Source organism: Orcinus orca, chromosome 6 (assembly GCF_937001465.1).
Source record: "Orcinus orca chromosome 6, mOrcOrc1.1, whole genome shotgun sequence".
NCBI classification, from domain to species: Eukaryota; Metazoa; Chordata; class Mammalia; order Artiodactyla; family Delphinidae; genus Orcinus; species Orcinus orca.
The window spans coordinates 7206364-7222097 of NC_064564.1; the positions used below are offsets into that span (position 1 = coordinate 7206364).

General features: G+C 50.7%; 1 protein-coding gene across 5 annotated transcripts in view; it reads right to left on the bottom strand.

The window, feature by feature from the left end:
- Positions 1–15114, bottom strand: part of SH3RF1 (SH3 domain containing ring finger 1) — a 160337-nt gene extending 145223 nt beyond the window's left edge. For 3 of the 5 annotated variants that reach the window (XM_049711356.1, XM_033403550.2, XM_004278662.3), the window contains exons 1-2: positions 14976–15114; positions 13148–13617 (exon numbers count right to left, since the gene is read on the bottom strand). In XM_049711356.1, coding sequence (XP_049567313.1) covers positions 13148–13540 — 393 coding nt within the window. In that variant the 5' untranslated portion in view covers positions 13541–13617; positions 14976–15114. Of the gene's footprint in view, positions 1–13147; positions 13618–13962; positions 14443–14975 lie in introns of those variants that run through there. The other 2 variants (XM_049711354.1, XM_049711355.1) reach the window with 2 other exon arrangements.
- Positions 15115–15734: the final 620 nt, after the last annotated feature.

Below are 15734 nucleotides of genomic sequence, written 5' to 3' on the forward strand. Positions count from 1 at the left end.
TAGAACACTCCCTCACACCGTGCGCAAAAATAAACTCAAAATGGCTTAAAGATTTAAACAGAAGACAAGATACCATGAAACCCCTAGAAGAGAACAAAGGCAAAACATTCCCTGACATAAATCATACCAACGTTTTCCTAGGTCAGCCTCCAAAGGCAACAGAAATAAAAGCAAAAATAAACAAATGGGGCCTCACCGAATTTATAAGCTGTTGCACAGCAAAGGAAACCATAAGCAAAAGAAAAAGACAACTCTATGGACTGGGAGAAAATATGTGCAAATGATGCGACCCACAAGGGCTGAATTTCCAAAATATACAAACAGCTCATACAATTCAATAACAAAAAAACAAAGAATCCAATCGAAAAATGGGCAGAAGACCTAAATAGACATTTCTCCAAAGAAGACGTACAGATGGCCAAAAGGCACATGAAAAGATGCTCAACATCGATAATTATTGGAGAAATGCAAATCAAAACTACAGTGAGGGGCTTCCCTGGTGGCACAGTGGTTCGGAATCTGCCTGCCGATGCAGGGGACACGGGTTCGTGCCCCGATCTGGGAAGATCCCACATACCGCGGAGCGGCTGGGCCCCTGAGCCATGGCTGCTGAGCCTGCACATCCGGAGCCTGTGCTCCGCGACAGGAGAGGCCACAGCAGTGAGAGGCCCGCATACTGCAAAAAAAAAAAAAAAAAAACTACAGTGAAGTATCACCTCACACCAGTTAGAATCACCATCATCAAAATGTCTACAAATAACAAATGCTGGAGAGGTTGTAGAGAAAAGGGAACCCTCCTACACTGTTGGTGGGAATGTAAATTGGTGCAGTTACTATGGAGAACAGTATGGAGGTTCCTCAAAAAACTAAAAATAGAGTTGCCATATGACCCAGCAATCCCACTCTTGGGTATACACCCAGACAAAACTATCATTCTAAAAGATACACGTACCCTATGTTCACAGCAGCACTATTTACAATAGCCAAGACATGAAAGCAACCTAAGTATCCACTGACAGATGAATGGATAAAGAAGATGTGGTCCATATATAGGCTGGAATATTACTCAGCCATAAAAAAGAATGAAATAATGCCATTTGCAGCAACATGGATGGACCTAGAGATGATCATACTAATCAAAGTCAGAAAAAGACAAATACCATATGATGTCACTTACACGTGGCATCTAAACTATGACACAAATGAACCTATCTACGAAACAGAAACAGACTCACAGACACAGAGAACAGACTTGTGGTTGCCAAGCGGGGGGGATGGACTGGGAGTTTGGGATTAGCAGATGCAAACTAGTACATATAGGATGGATAACAAGGTCCTACTGTAGAGCACAGGGAACTATATCCAACATCCTGTGATAAACCATAATGGAAAAGAATATGAAAAAGAATATATATGTATAACTAAATCACTCTGCTGTATAGCAGAAATTAACACATTACAAATCAACTGTACTTCAATAAAATTTAAAAAAAAATAAAGAAGGTGTTTGGTAAAGATCAATACCATCATTGCTAGCTAATTCCTATTAGATCCACTTCCTTTTCCTCTGTGTCAGAGTGACAATGTGTCGGGGGTGAGAGATAACAGATCACATATTTTAACTTTCATGAGACTTCTGATTCAATTCAGCAGAACATTCTTTCTAAAAAACTAGGAAACATTATTTCTAGACCACCATGGTGGGGGTGACGCAAACATTGCGAGGGCCACCTTCCACAGAGGATCTGATGACAGTGAAGTTTCCCCAACCTCTGGTAACACTCATAGCTGTCTTAGATCATGGAGAATGAACACAATTCAGGGCACCAGAGGGATACGTGTGGTGAGGTCTTTCTCTTATGAAGACAAAAGGGTCGGTCCAAGTGGACCTGGGGTTCTGGAATCTGAGCTGTCAAGCCCATCAAGATGTAGTTCCTGAAATGAACACCCACTACGTTTTCAACCGTAAAGGACAGAAAAGAGACACAAGACACAAGATTCCCGCTCTCAAGTAACGTACAACTTGGTACAGGAGACAAAGCTAAAAAAAAAACCATGAATTAGAGAACAAATACCAAATGAGAGCAGAGAATCCTCAAAATAAATGGAATAAACAAGTATGTGTTTAAGATCAAGGGTCCACATATGATAATTCTCTATTACAGAAACAGCATTTGGGATGGACAGGTTTCAGTTCCCATGGATGGTTACTGACTCCACCGTGAGGATTACAGAAACAAGAGGTGGTTTAATTAGGAAGGCACTCAAAACTAAGGGCTCAAATAAGAGATGGGAGAAAACCGAACTTTCAGGAAGAGAAAATCTGAGGGTCCAGGCGAAGCATGAATCAGCAACGCAGTGAGTTATTTTTAAAGATATACAAGGAGCACTGCACTCAGGAGGGTCACGTGATAGTCCTTCCACAGCGCGAGGCTCTATTCTACCCAGAACTTCTGGACCAGGCTCAGGGCTCCTCTGGACCGGAACCCAAGCACGTGCAGAAGCTGGCGGGCATCCAAAGCAGAGCGACTAAAACGATCAAAACATTAGGAAACAGGTCCTAAGAGGACACGTAAAGGAAGTGCAGTATTTAGGCCAGATAAGGGATGGTTAGGAGCACTTCTTTCCCATTAGGGATGGGACGAGAGAATGGGATTAAACTGCAACGACAGGGATTTGTATTTGATACAAAAAAAAAAAAAAAAAAAAAGAACTTCCTGGCTACGAAGAGCGTGCGTCTGGAGTAAGTTGTCAACAAGGTTTGAAATGTCCTTCTCCAGAGACTTTAAAATACAGTACATGATCTTCATAAAATGTTCACTCAGTGTCCTTTCTTACCCTACAAAGGCAGGAAGTGAATATTTTAACTATAAATAGAAGCTCCATTTAAAAAAAAAAAAATCCAGACTTATTAAAAGTGGAAGCACTGCAAGGCTCTTCACTGTTGCTGCATTTTCAAAATTCATCAGAAAGTTACCAGCTACACAAATGTACTTATTTAGCCAGAGATGGGTCTAGTCACATAAACAAGTGATCAGCTGCTCTAGGTAGGAGATATAAAAAGAACCAAAACATGGACAAATTAACCAGAGTGTCTATCTAAAAACATCACGGGGGTGCTCTGGAAGGAGGGGAGGGCAAGGGTGAGAGGGGTAAACAAAAATCGGCCGCAAGGAATAAAACACACATTCTACATCCAGCATCCAAAAGGACCCTTGTGAGGCCACTGTAATCTTTCCTAACACCAGTTTTTAAAAATCAGAACCAAACTACAAAGCACACCTAGTCTTTCTTACAGAAGTCTTAGGAATCTACGACTTTTCAAAACAATGCCAAAGAACAAAGTCAAAAGATAAGTATTTTAAATTATTTCAGCTATTATTTTCCCCACATCATCAAAAAGAGAGATAGGGAGGGACGGAGAGGAAACAGTCACGGCTGGCCAGCACACAAGGAATTCCACGGCCGCTGGGGCCACAGAAGCAGGAGGAGAGACATGAGGGCCCCAGCTCCTTTCACAGCCCAGGCCCAGGGTCACACCCAGCCAGTGGCAGAAGCTGGACGAAACCAGATTTGGCATCACTCGCAGTCACTAACTCATGAACAGCTTGTGCAACTGAAGTTTAAGCTGCCTGTTTAAAACAGAACAAAATGCCTGATGACGTGCACATTACAAATGTGGGTTGATTAAATCACCAGACTCCACCAGCATGCACGCGCGCGTGCACACGGGCACGCGCACACAAGGTTGACTGCACCACGTAACTGACAGAGGGCACTCCAAGCTCTCACTTCTGGAAAGAGGACCGGCATCTGAGCGTCCCAGGTCCCAGGCACTGGAGGGCGGACCCTCACGGCTCCACGAATGACGTTGGGCTAAGGAAGGTGCAGAGCCTCGCAGGTAGCAAGGAGCAGAGGGGAGTCTGCCTGGTGCCAAACCCCCTGCCTGTTCTGCCCCATGGCCTGCTCTCCAGCGCTCAGAAAGGAGCGTTCGTTCAGAGGAAGACTCAGCTCCCGAGTCCCCCCTGACCCGTCTGAAGGAGCCTCTGTTTTCTGGGACATCTCCCCACCCCGGATGAAGCCCCCGCTGCCCCAGACGGTCCCCGATGCCTCCCGTGGACTCTGCAAACTATCAACAGCATCCCTCCCCACTCCCACCCCATGTGTCCCTGCGTGCAGGATCCAGTCCACAGTCACTGCCCTCCTCTGCCCAGGCTTGTGCGACCCCAGAGAAGCTCAGCTGCTTCCCACCCGCATTAGGCAAAAATACGCCGCCCGCCAGCTGCCGGTCAGAGTGGGACAGCATGGCGGTGAGATGGGCTCAGGCCCCTCGAAAGGGCAGCATCCCTGGACATGGGGACACCCTGTCCCCAGCTGTAGGGGGCCTCAGGCAGCGGGACGACACTGCGGGCGGAACAGGGGGAGGTCGTTCCGCCCAGGAGGCCCAGCGAGCAAACCAGCCCCAAGTCGGGCTCTTAGCTGCCCCCACCTTCCTGCTGAAAGCCTGGCCGACCCTACCGTCCGTCTGAAGGTCCCTGTGGCAGGCAGGGCCTCCAGGGGACACCGAGGAGATGCCGGTGTCCCGGGGTGACTCAGAGGCACATCGCAGGTCACCGCACCCAGACGATACCCAGACACCAGCCTCAGTCCGTCCTAAAAGCTCACGGCCGGAGCTGGCCCTGGCTTGGGCGATCGTGCCAGAATTTTCAGGGCCGCACAGGAACTCAGATACAGAAATCCCTCGTTTTAGAGAAGGGGAAACGCCTGCCTATGGAACAGAAATCATTGGCTGCAAGTCACCAGGCCAGGACTAACACCAAGGCTCCATCACTTCACCACCACGCAAGTGGTCCTCAAGTCACACTTCCTACATTCTCGCACCTCGGTCAGCGAGACCAGAGCTTTTGGTGCCACAGCTGGGCTTTCTTGGGCAAATATTTCACACTGTCACCTAATGACGACCTTCAACCAACACTTCGGTTTCAACAAAATCACTACCTTTGTATGACAAGAGTTTGGGGTTTCCGTATCTTCTAATATTATGGACTTGTCATAAAAATAAGTAGAAAACAGAAAAATGAAAATGCTAATGGTATTACATACTATGACATACGTAATACGGAATGAAAGTAATTAGACTGACCAAAAGTGGTAACGTATTTAGCCTGAAAGACTTAAGCACTTCAATTGTGCTCAGCTGCGGGGGAGAAAAGGTTAAAAACATATGAAATGCCGGAAATAATATATCAAAGAGTGTGTTTAAAAGACAAACTCAACCATGGGAGAAAAAAACTGAGACGTCCGCTAACTAAATGTCCCTTCAAATGAGTTGACAAATAAAAATGTAAGCTCTGACGTTTCATTTATTACATACATTGTTTAATGTTTGTGTTTAACGTGTTAAAGAACTTTTTAAAAGTTCTTTAAAGATATATGTTTAAAAACCAAGCAGTTATATAATGAAGAGTGTTAGAAGATTTCTTAGCTCTACAGGAATTTAATCCCCTCGTAAGAAATCTAATGTTCACCCTTTCATCCTTGGTGTCCAAACACCCTTCCAGGAAACTTACACCGATGCCAGGGCTGCTGGTACCCACACTGAGGCTCTGCTCCGTCGCTGCTGGATTATTTGTGGGGAAGGAGGGGGGTCCTTCACATGAATTACACCCAGGGATGGAGTCCCTACAGCAAACCCGCATTTCACCCTGGGCAGTTCTCACTACATTTTAAAATAATGAAAATTCACCCCTGTTCATTCATTGCTGAATTATAAACAGTGAACACAGAGTGTTTCGAAAGGATTTCTGTCCTTGCAAAAAATACTTGGAGGAATTTTTACTTCCTTAGGCTAAGAGAAGAAAGTTCAAACTTGGCAGGCCTTGCCTTTCTGCGCTATGTTTACTGCAAGGTAATTCACTTGCACAGTCTGCTTACTGCTACCTTCTTCCACGTTCCACAAGACAAATCATCTACTCCTTAACTGCTACCGCCAACCACATGGACTGGCACCTCCATCCCCTTCCCCACTACCAGGAGGAGCCCACTCACGGGCCCTCCTTGAAGCAGCTGTGTCTGCAGCTGCATGTCTGCCAGTCTTCAAGAGGCCAGCACTCCATCCTCCGGACAGGGCACAGGCTCGGCCAAGGGCAAGCATGGCGGGGCCGCGCACAGGGTGCTTGGAGCTCACGGGTTCTCTCTTTAGCATCACTGCTCTCAGAAGTCTCTGAAGGTTAGGAAAAAATGAGGAGATATACGCAGTCTTTATGACAAAAGCTCGGGAGGATGAAGCCTGAGTTCCACAGTGAGGGTGCCTCAGCAGCAAGGCTGCTTCGAGGGTAAGGTGTGCACCCCAGGACGCTGTGCTGCTGCGGAGAGCCCGCCTGACCCACGCCCGAGCGGCACCCGAGTCCTCGCCATCCTGGGCGCGGGGTGCAGTGGCTCCACCAGGGGCGCACAGGACCCCCAATACCGTGCACCCCGCGCCCGCCCGGCTGTGGGGGGAGATGGGGACGCAGACACACGGGCAGAAGGCCCTGTGAAGAGGAGACGGGGACAGGAGGGGTGCGTCCACAAGCCGAGGACAGCGGGGTGTGCCGGGAGCCCCCAGAAGCCAGCGGAGGCCACAGCTCTGCCGACACCTGGATTTCAGACTCTGGCCCCAGAACTTCTGTTGTTCTCAACCACCGGCCGGGGATGCTTCGTTACAGCGACCACAGGAGACTAATACACATTCAACAAACCTCTCCTGAGTGTGTCCTATGGGCCAGGCACCACAAAGGTTCTTAAGAGTCACGGGTGAACCAAACTCAGCAATCCTGGCCCCGGGCCCCGCCTGGAGCTTCGGGCCCTCCGGGTCTGCGTTCCTGTGAAGAAACGGAGCCCAAGGCTTCCCTGGTGGCGCAGTGGTTGGGAGTCCGCCTGCCGACGCAGGGGACACGGGTTCGTGCCCCGGTCCGGGAAGATCCCACATGCCGCGGAGCGGCTGGGCCCGTGAGCCGTGGCCGCTGAGCCTGCGCGTCCGGAGTCTGTGCTCCGCAATGGGAGAGGCCACAACAGTGAGACGCCCGCGTGCCGGGGCAGGGTGGGGGGTGGGGGGAAACGGAGCCCAGAGCAGCCGAGCAGCGGCCAACACAACCCGGACCTCCACACCTCCCAGTGTGCCAGCCACACCGGGGAAGGGCTGGGCCCACCTACCTCCATGGCACGGGGGCCGCCTGCCCCTTTTCATCAGAACAAAACAGGCACCAGGGACGGTGAGGTGAAAGGAGCCCCGCTAGTTACACTGAGGAAAGCTTCCAGGGCCGCAGCAGCGCGAGGACGAGGGGGACACGGTTAAGGGGGCGAAGCAGGGAGCAGACAGGCCTGGGGTGGTGGCCGGCTCCATCCTGACAGCGGGGGGCCTTGCACGAGTTTCTAGGCCTTTCCAGCCACCCTTCCCTCATCCATAAAACGAGGATACCTTCCTGACCAGCAACGAGAGCAGACGGGAAGCTCTGAGAGAGACGCCATTTCAGAGAAAACCTCAAATTGCAGAATAGCACGTATAACACGATCCTATTTCTATTCAGTTTTTTCCTGGGGGGGAAAACACACAAAAAAACCTCTGCACAGTGCTCACCTCTGGAGATTAGGGACAGACAGATTAGAAGCCTTGATTTTCCCCTTTACATCCTTCTCTACCACAAATTTCTTACTATGAGCACATATTACCTTTAATTTTTTTAATGGAGAGAAAAACAGTATACACTCATTTAAAAAGCATGGAGCATGATAATTCAGTGAGTTGTACACTCACAATTCGTGCACTCTTCCGTAGGTATAGTATACCTCAATAAACAGGTGTTTTCTTTTTAAGGAGGTAGGTATATGTGCTGAGCCATGACAAGATTTCCCAGATATATTCTAGTCATCAGATATGCAGAGTATGGAATCCCACTTATGTCAAGAATCAAAACAACCAGATGCATACACATATAAACACATAAGAAGAGACACAGAAGGACACACATTATACTTCCAAAGTGGCGAACGTTTTTACAGCCAGAATGTTTTTAGGAACTCATTTTGCAATTTACATTTTGAACATTTTTTAAATAACAATACTCCTTAGCTGCGGAGGGTTGTCTGAGATTTACACGGTAACAGTCACAAGATACAAATGTGATACAAAGAAAACTCATTCAGCATTTTCCTGTTGTACACAGGCTCCCTGCCCATCCCAGCCCTGAGCCTCGATGCAGGCCTGACTCAGGAACAAGGGAGCGGTCAGGGTTGAGGTGGACAGGAGGACTAAGCAGGGGTCAAGGATGACACGATGAATAAATAAGAAGAGGTCAAGAATGTCTGCAACACGGTGTTTGGCAAAAACAAACACCTTTTTCTATTTAGACTCGGCCACTGGGAAACATCAAAACCTCTCCCTCGGTCCAAACCACTACCTGGAAGTCTTGCTTCCTGGGTCCAGGAGGGATGGTCCCCGCTGTGCCCTGACAGCCACCCCCTCGCCAGGGGAAGCGGGTCCTGCCCACTCTCGCCCACCTCCTCCACGACCCTCATCACAGGCACGATCCTGTATCTCACCGCACAGTCTGGGGCCTCACCACCTGCTGCCTTGCTTGCTGTTTCCTGCGTGCTCGCCCACTCTCCCCGACGCGCACGCTCGACCGCGGCCCCGCCCCACGGCGTTAGCCCCTCCCCTCCCCCCATTCCCCGCCCTCCTCCGGCTCCTGGACCCCGCCAGTCCAGCCGGCCAGGCTCCACCAGTGGGGCTGGCAGGGACTGAAGGTCCACTCGAGGTGACTCAGCATCCAAGGGTGCAGAGGCCTGACCTCGCCCTCCCACAGGCCTGTAGGCCCAGCCCTGACAGCGCGCAGGGGACCAAGGGGACCGAGGCCACACGGGGCTGACCCGCAGGAGCCCATCCACGGGCGGCACTGGGGCTGCACAGGCCGGCCAACTGAACAACAAGCGTTTATCTCATCATTCTGGAGGCTGCGCGCCTGAGACCGAGGTGTCGACGGGGCTGGCTACCCCCGAGGCCTCTCTCCTCGGCGTGCAGAGGGCTGGCCGTGTTCCCACAGCGTCTCCCCTCTACCCGGCTCTGCGTCCTGATCTCCTCTTAGGAGGACGCCAGACTGTGGATTAGGACGCACCCGCGTAAGCTGCCTTCACCTTAAGCACCTCTTCGAAGGTGCCACTCCTGAGCGCAGCCTCACACTGAAGACCTGGGGGCCAGGACTTCAACCTATGAGCCTGGGGGGACACGTTTCAGCCCCTAACAGCTGCAGGGAGAGAGGGCGCTGGCACTATGGAGAAATGAAAGCAGCAGGGAGGAAAGCTCCCCTGTGCCCCTCTTCTTTCCCCGTCCCCCAGGCCTCTGAGGCACGCTCCAGGCATGTCCTGAGCCCGATGGCCATCTCGGTCCCAAGGACCCTTCCTTCCGGCCCCAAGGGCAGGGCACTGACCAGTATGGCCACGCGGTCCTGCGTGGCTCCCGGCCCAGCGCTGCACCAGAGGCCTCCTCTTAGGTCACTAGCCCCTCCCTCGCTTTGTTCTCACTCACTGTCCTTGTTTCTTCCTGGGAGCTCTGCCGCATCCGGCCGTAGGTCAGGACCTCTGGAATACTCGGTCCCTTTCCCCGCCAACCCCTCTCAACTAATTAATACCATTTCACCCTTAAGACCTCAGTTCAAATGCCTCGGCCTGAAGAAGCTTTTGAAGACACACAGACAGACACACACGCACTAAACCAGGCCCTCGCCTATCATCTCCCCAGCTCCCAGCCTAACACGTAGCACCTGTAATGACCTACCTGTACTGTTATCATGCTATTACAGGTGTGTCTCTCCCACCAGACACACAGGTTCATAAGCAGAATCTGCATCTGGTTTGCCCAGCACTATCTATCCAGCAGCTAGGGCAGTGCCTGGTACCTAGTAAGTGCTTGATAAATATTTGCTAGATAAAGGAAAGAATACAAGTGCAAGGCAGTGTAAATCAGGGGTCATGTGATCAGTGTTTGCTGAATATGCTCGCTCTGAGGGAGCGGCAGTGTGAAATCATTAAGTATCAGCACCTAGACAGACAGATACACGCACAGGTATCAGACCTGGAACCAGTGGAGCCACAGCTAGAAAGCAGAAATTTATTCCACTAGGTCACAATTCTATAGGGATTAATCAAACATGTCCACATCGAACTCTGTACATACTTATATATATAAAATCCACCTTCTGCTGGTATTTTTCAGCCCATGGAAGCAAGTATCTGCAGCCACCCGCTCCCTGCACCTCGTCCCACTGGTCCACTTTGGCGCCAAACCAGCAGGGATTCTTTACTTGGCGTAAAGAGCTGGTGGTTTCCAGTGGTGACGCCGACCTAACACTCTTCCATTTCTTCCTTCCTATGAGGCAGGAAACACTAAAATTCTGGGAACAAGATGTGTGTCACACGTTGGAAATGTTCGTATCTGCTGATAACACCCAGTCTCCCTGAGGTACACGCATGAGGAAGCCACATGGCCACGATCTAACGGAACGCGGAACATAACCAATAACCAAACAGCATCCTACGTGGTATCAGCAGTGGCTTCCACCACACGTGGGAACAGGCTCTCACACCCCCGGGTCGAGTCAGAACAGCTGAGGATCTAGGATTTATGATGTCATTCACCCAGGGGACACCTCAGGGGCTAGCTGACAACTCCACGGGTCTCACTTTTAAAAGAAGCATTTTCTAGTTTGGGATTCGCAGATGCAAACTATTATATATAGAATGGATAAACAAGGAGGTCCTACTGTAGAGCACAGGGAACTAATTCAATATCCTGGGATAAACCATATGGAAAAGAATCTGAAAAAGCATGTGTGTGTATATATATATATATATATATATAAAATATATATATATATGTATGTATAACTGAATCACTTTGCTGTACACCTGAAACTAACACAACATTGTAAATCAGCCATACTTCGATAAAATAAATTTTAAAAATAAAATAAAAACTAAGAGGAGCGTTTTCTGAAATGTATATATCTTTCAGGTCCTTGGGCTGTTTGTGTGGCCCTGGTTGTTTTGAATATTTCAAAGCAGAAGGTACCAGTAATTGCTAATGAGAAATTATCTTAGACTTGGGGGGAAAAGAAGAGCTTTTGACAAGAATTACAGCATCTGCATCAACCCACATTACTGAATAATTCTGTCTGTTCATTGTCTTGTCCTCCACTCTCTGTGCCCCCCGCCCCCCCAAAGTAACAGACACGATCATCTCCTGCTTTTACTGGCCTCAACTACTTTATCCAAATTTTAAGGCTCAAGCTCAACTGAGCTTCTTGGCAAGTAATTTTTCTCAGGCCAAAGAAGAAACATAAAGTAAATCGGGAAAATCATATCAGCCAGAAAAATAATACTGACATCATCAAAATCATAGAATAATGTACCTAAGAAATGTGAAGCTCAACCTTGGGAGATTAGCGGTTCAAATAAATGAACATTCCAACATCACACCGTCAGTTTCCACGTCAGAAAGAAAACTTAAAATCCAAAGGACACTGAGCTGAATGCTTGAGCCCTCTTCTTAAATTCCTTTTTATCAGTAATCAAACATTCACCACATTCCTCACAACAGGTAAGGCAACGTGTCAACAACTGAGACACTTCTATTCACAGCCAGAAGCTGGGCCTCTCCAGTCTAATTAACAAGGAAACAAAATCCCTCCAAGGAAGCAAATCTACCCCCTAATTAAGCGAAGCAGACCTAGGTCGGGTGTCTCAGAAACGATGGTTCTGAGGTTGAAATATTCATGAGGCCACAGATACTAATCGTGTAAACTCCATTAAAAGAAGGCAATCTAAGAAAACGCTGTAAGCAGACCAATTTCAAAACTAGGGGGCTTCAAATAAGCAAAGAAAACCTCCAGAACCCAAAGTTCTCAATAACTTTAAAAAAAAAAATTAAATATGACTCAAAAGAAACCTGAGAGCCTGGGGATAAAACTGTTTTCCAGCAATTAAAACACTTTGCATACTCTGCATCTAGTGATGTAAATACATCATTTGTAAAAGATAAACTTGAGAAGAAAGGAAAGGAATGGTTAGAAGGTAGTCATTCCCTACAGCTCCCAGAGGGCCACATCTGTGAATTTACACTGGTTAATGCCATCCCAAAGGGTTATTCCTACCTCACATGAAAAAAGTCAGTTTTGAGTGTTTACAACGAATATTTGAAAAAAGAATTCTCATCCAGATTAACTGTTCTTTAAAAATGGATTCTCTCAGTTTGGCCAATTATCAAGATTGTTTCTTCCGACAAAATTGAAACTGCTTTAATTATCGAGTGTCCACAACTACTTTTCAGGTTTACAAAAATGAGAAAAGCATGCCTTCACGGGGTGCCGTCACCGGCAACATAATTTACATTTCTTCAAAATACCTTACCTTCTAGAAATTTCAGTCGTGGTAACTGCCCAGATATTTAGCCTCACTTCAAATTATTTCAGCCCAAACCCAAAACCCAAGAAAAATCTTTCTGATGGAAACATTTCGTTTCACTCCCTATAAAACCCAACATAAAGCTACATCCTCTGCTGTCTTAGCATGGCTCTCAATGACGTTTTGTTGCTACAGCAACAAAACTCTGCTACCTGTGGCCATGATTTGTTAAGAACTCCTCCAACCAGAAAATTCTGTGCTGTGCATTCATAAAACCAACAGAATGGCTCCAAGCCACTTAAAAATTAAAGCTCGATGTCCTACTTGTGATCTACCCACACACATATTTATAACATGTCTACATACACGCGCACATACATACATACTTGTGGCTCTCCCAACGCCATCGAAAAGGTAAAACCGCACCAAATTTCCATTTTAAACTCGGCATAAAAAACTTCTGCATTTTAGATTTCATTGAATAATTGCTACTGTTTCCCAAGATTTATCTTAAAACGTAATAGAGGTCCACCATCTGGGAGAGAATTTTAAAAACAAGAAAAATTATTTATATCCAATCTCATTCCTCCTATCTGTTCCAGTAACGTGACTCCTTTAGCCATGAGCTGATTTAGAAAACATCCAAAGACTAAAGAATACACACCGGCCATCAGCACCATCACCCACCGCACCGCCTCTTCAGGCTACTCACCCTCACCGGGGGGCTCCAGGCTTGCGCCCGAGGCTGCTGTCCACCCTGGGGGCAAGGTGGATCTTTCGAGCTACAATTGGCCACAGCGCTGCTCTGAGCCCTCGAGGCGTTGGTGCAGTTGGTGCCACTGCCCCCCGCAGGGCCGGGTTTCCAAGGCCTCTGCTTGATGCCATCCAGCAGTCTGACCAGCAGGATGTTGCTTGGAAGCTGCTCCACGCCCGCGCCAACCAGAGTCCGGCACTCGGGGCATCTGAGTTCGTTGCGGGAACCGACGATGCCCAGCAGACACCGTTTGCAGAACGTGTGCTGACAAGGCAGGACCCTGGCAGAGACGTCGAGCCGCTCCAGACACACGGGACACTCCAGAAGGTCCAGAAGGGCCGACTCATCCATCTTCCTCTAGTTCACCAAGGGAGACGCTCCACGCGACCCTGAGAGTGGCTCATGTAACATCCATGTCAGACGCTGCTCTGGGGGCACCGGGGCAGAGGAAGAAAAGACAGAAAAGTGTGATCGTCTGGGGGAAAGGTGCAGAGGAGAGCCAGGAACCAAAAAGCACACAAAAGTACTGCCTCTGAAGAGCGTAGCCTTGCTCTGGAACATGGGGCCTGAACTCCAGCGTCGACAATTTAAAACAAAATAGGCTTTCTAAGCAATTCAGAATGAGTCCGTAAAGGTATCTAGTTCAGCGTGCAGAAAGAGCTACCAAGTACTGTTCAGGATTCTTCCCATAAATAGGATTTATGAAACGTCATAAGAACATAATTTCTTCGGCTCTCAAAGTGAAATCTGATGCCTTAGTAAACTCAACTCACCTGAGAAGGTGAAAGTGGCAAATGAACGTTTCCTCCACCTGAAATTCCTTTTCAATCCCAAGTTCCCAGTATTTAAGCCACTCTGGTGGTTAAGAAACCGCACCTCATGTGATTTCTGTGGCACATGGTCCCAATATTAAATACATATGTTTCTTCGCTGCTCTTAAAAATAGAACTGTTTAATCCTGCCCAACCAAAACGAGACGAAGGTTCACAATTCTAAACAACACACTAAAGACGGTCCTGAAAGCAGCTCAAATATAACAGCACCCATCAGGGCAGCGGTTGCCAAACTCAGAAACGATTTCTGAACGGCCTGTGTTAATCCCATTCAGAAAATCTGGCAAAATTATCACCCAAAGAATTTGAGAATGGAATGCTGGACTGAGAACCGAGGGCTTAATATGAAAATGGGGCCATTCAGGAAAAGAGCGTTCAAACCAGAGCCTGCACCGCTCTCCCCTACCCCCAGTTCAGTGCGGACGTGTCCAGGGGAACCGGGTGGCGTTGTGGAGGTCGGCAGGAACTGCTGCCCCTGACGGCGGGGCGGGGTCAGACCGCCCCTCTGCTCGCCGCAGGTACTGCGGGCCCGCGTAGACGCCGGTCCAGGTGCCTGGCCGTCGGTGTAGACGCGCCCGCAGCCAGGGGCTGGGGCCGCCCGCGCAGACACGCCGGGGCTGGTGCCGGGAGCCGCCCGCGCAGACACGCCGGGGCTGGTGCCGGGAGCCGCCCGCGTAGACGCTCGCCGGGGCTGGTGCAGGGGGCCGTCCGCCTAAACCCCGGGCCAGGGCCGGCAGGGCCGGGTGGGTCCCCCCGCCGCCTGGCCGCCGCCCGCGCCCACGGGAAGTTTCGGGAGCTCAGGACCGCCCGCAGCCAGCGTCGCCAGGTCCTCCCGCCGCGCGACCGGGCGCGCGCCGCCGCCGCAGTGACCCGGGCCGGGCCGCCCAGCTCCGCTCTAACCCGGCCCCGGGGGGGCGGGGGCCCGGGGACTCGGGGCCGGGGGCAGGTCCTACCTCCGCGCGGCGCCCTCTTTGTCCGCACGCCCCGCGCTCTCCCGCTCACCGGCCTCACACGCCGCGGCCGCACCGAGCTCCGCTCGCTGCCTGCGCGCTCCCGCCGCCGCCTGCCGGGCTCGAGGGAGGAGGAGGGGAGGGGCGAGGAGGGAGGGGCAAGGAGGGAGGGGATGGGAGGGGCGAGGAGGGAGGGGCGGGGAAAGGAGGGGGAGGGGAAAGGAGGGGAGGGGAGGGGAAAGGAGGGGAGGGGAGGGGAGGGGAAAGGAGGGGAGGGGAGGGGAAAGGAGGGGAGGGGAGGGGAGGGGAGGGGGAGGAGCAGGGGAGGAGGAGGAGGGCGGAGAGCAGAGACTGAGCAGGAGGAGGGCGGGCTGGGGAGGCCGGCCGGCCGCCCGCCTCCCGCGCCCGGGCGCTGCCGGGGTCCAGGGTAGGTCCCGGGGGCACGGGGGAGGGGACCTGAGAGGCCGCCGCCGAGGCTGGGAGCGCGGCCGAGTGGGGACGCGCTGCCCGCATAGGAGCGGGTGCCACCAGGTACCCCGGACACAGACCCGGGCGCGAGCCTCGGGACCCGGCCCAGGACCCGGAAGGCGGGGTCGACGGGACGCCCGGCCCGGAGGCCCGTCCTACCCGCCCGGGACCCGGGGGTCAGCCTGGCCCGGGGCCCGTGTGGCCCGAACCAGCCCCGCGGCCTCTGGGGGGCCCCCGCACACACCTGTAAAGCCAGGCACACACCTGTAAACCGAAAGGTCCTTTGGAAAAACA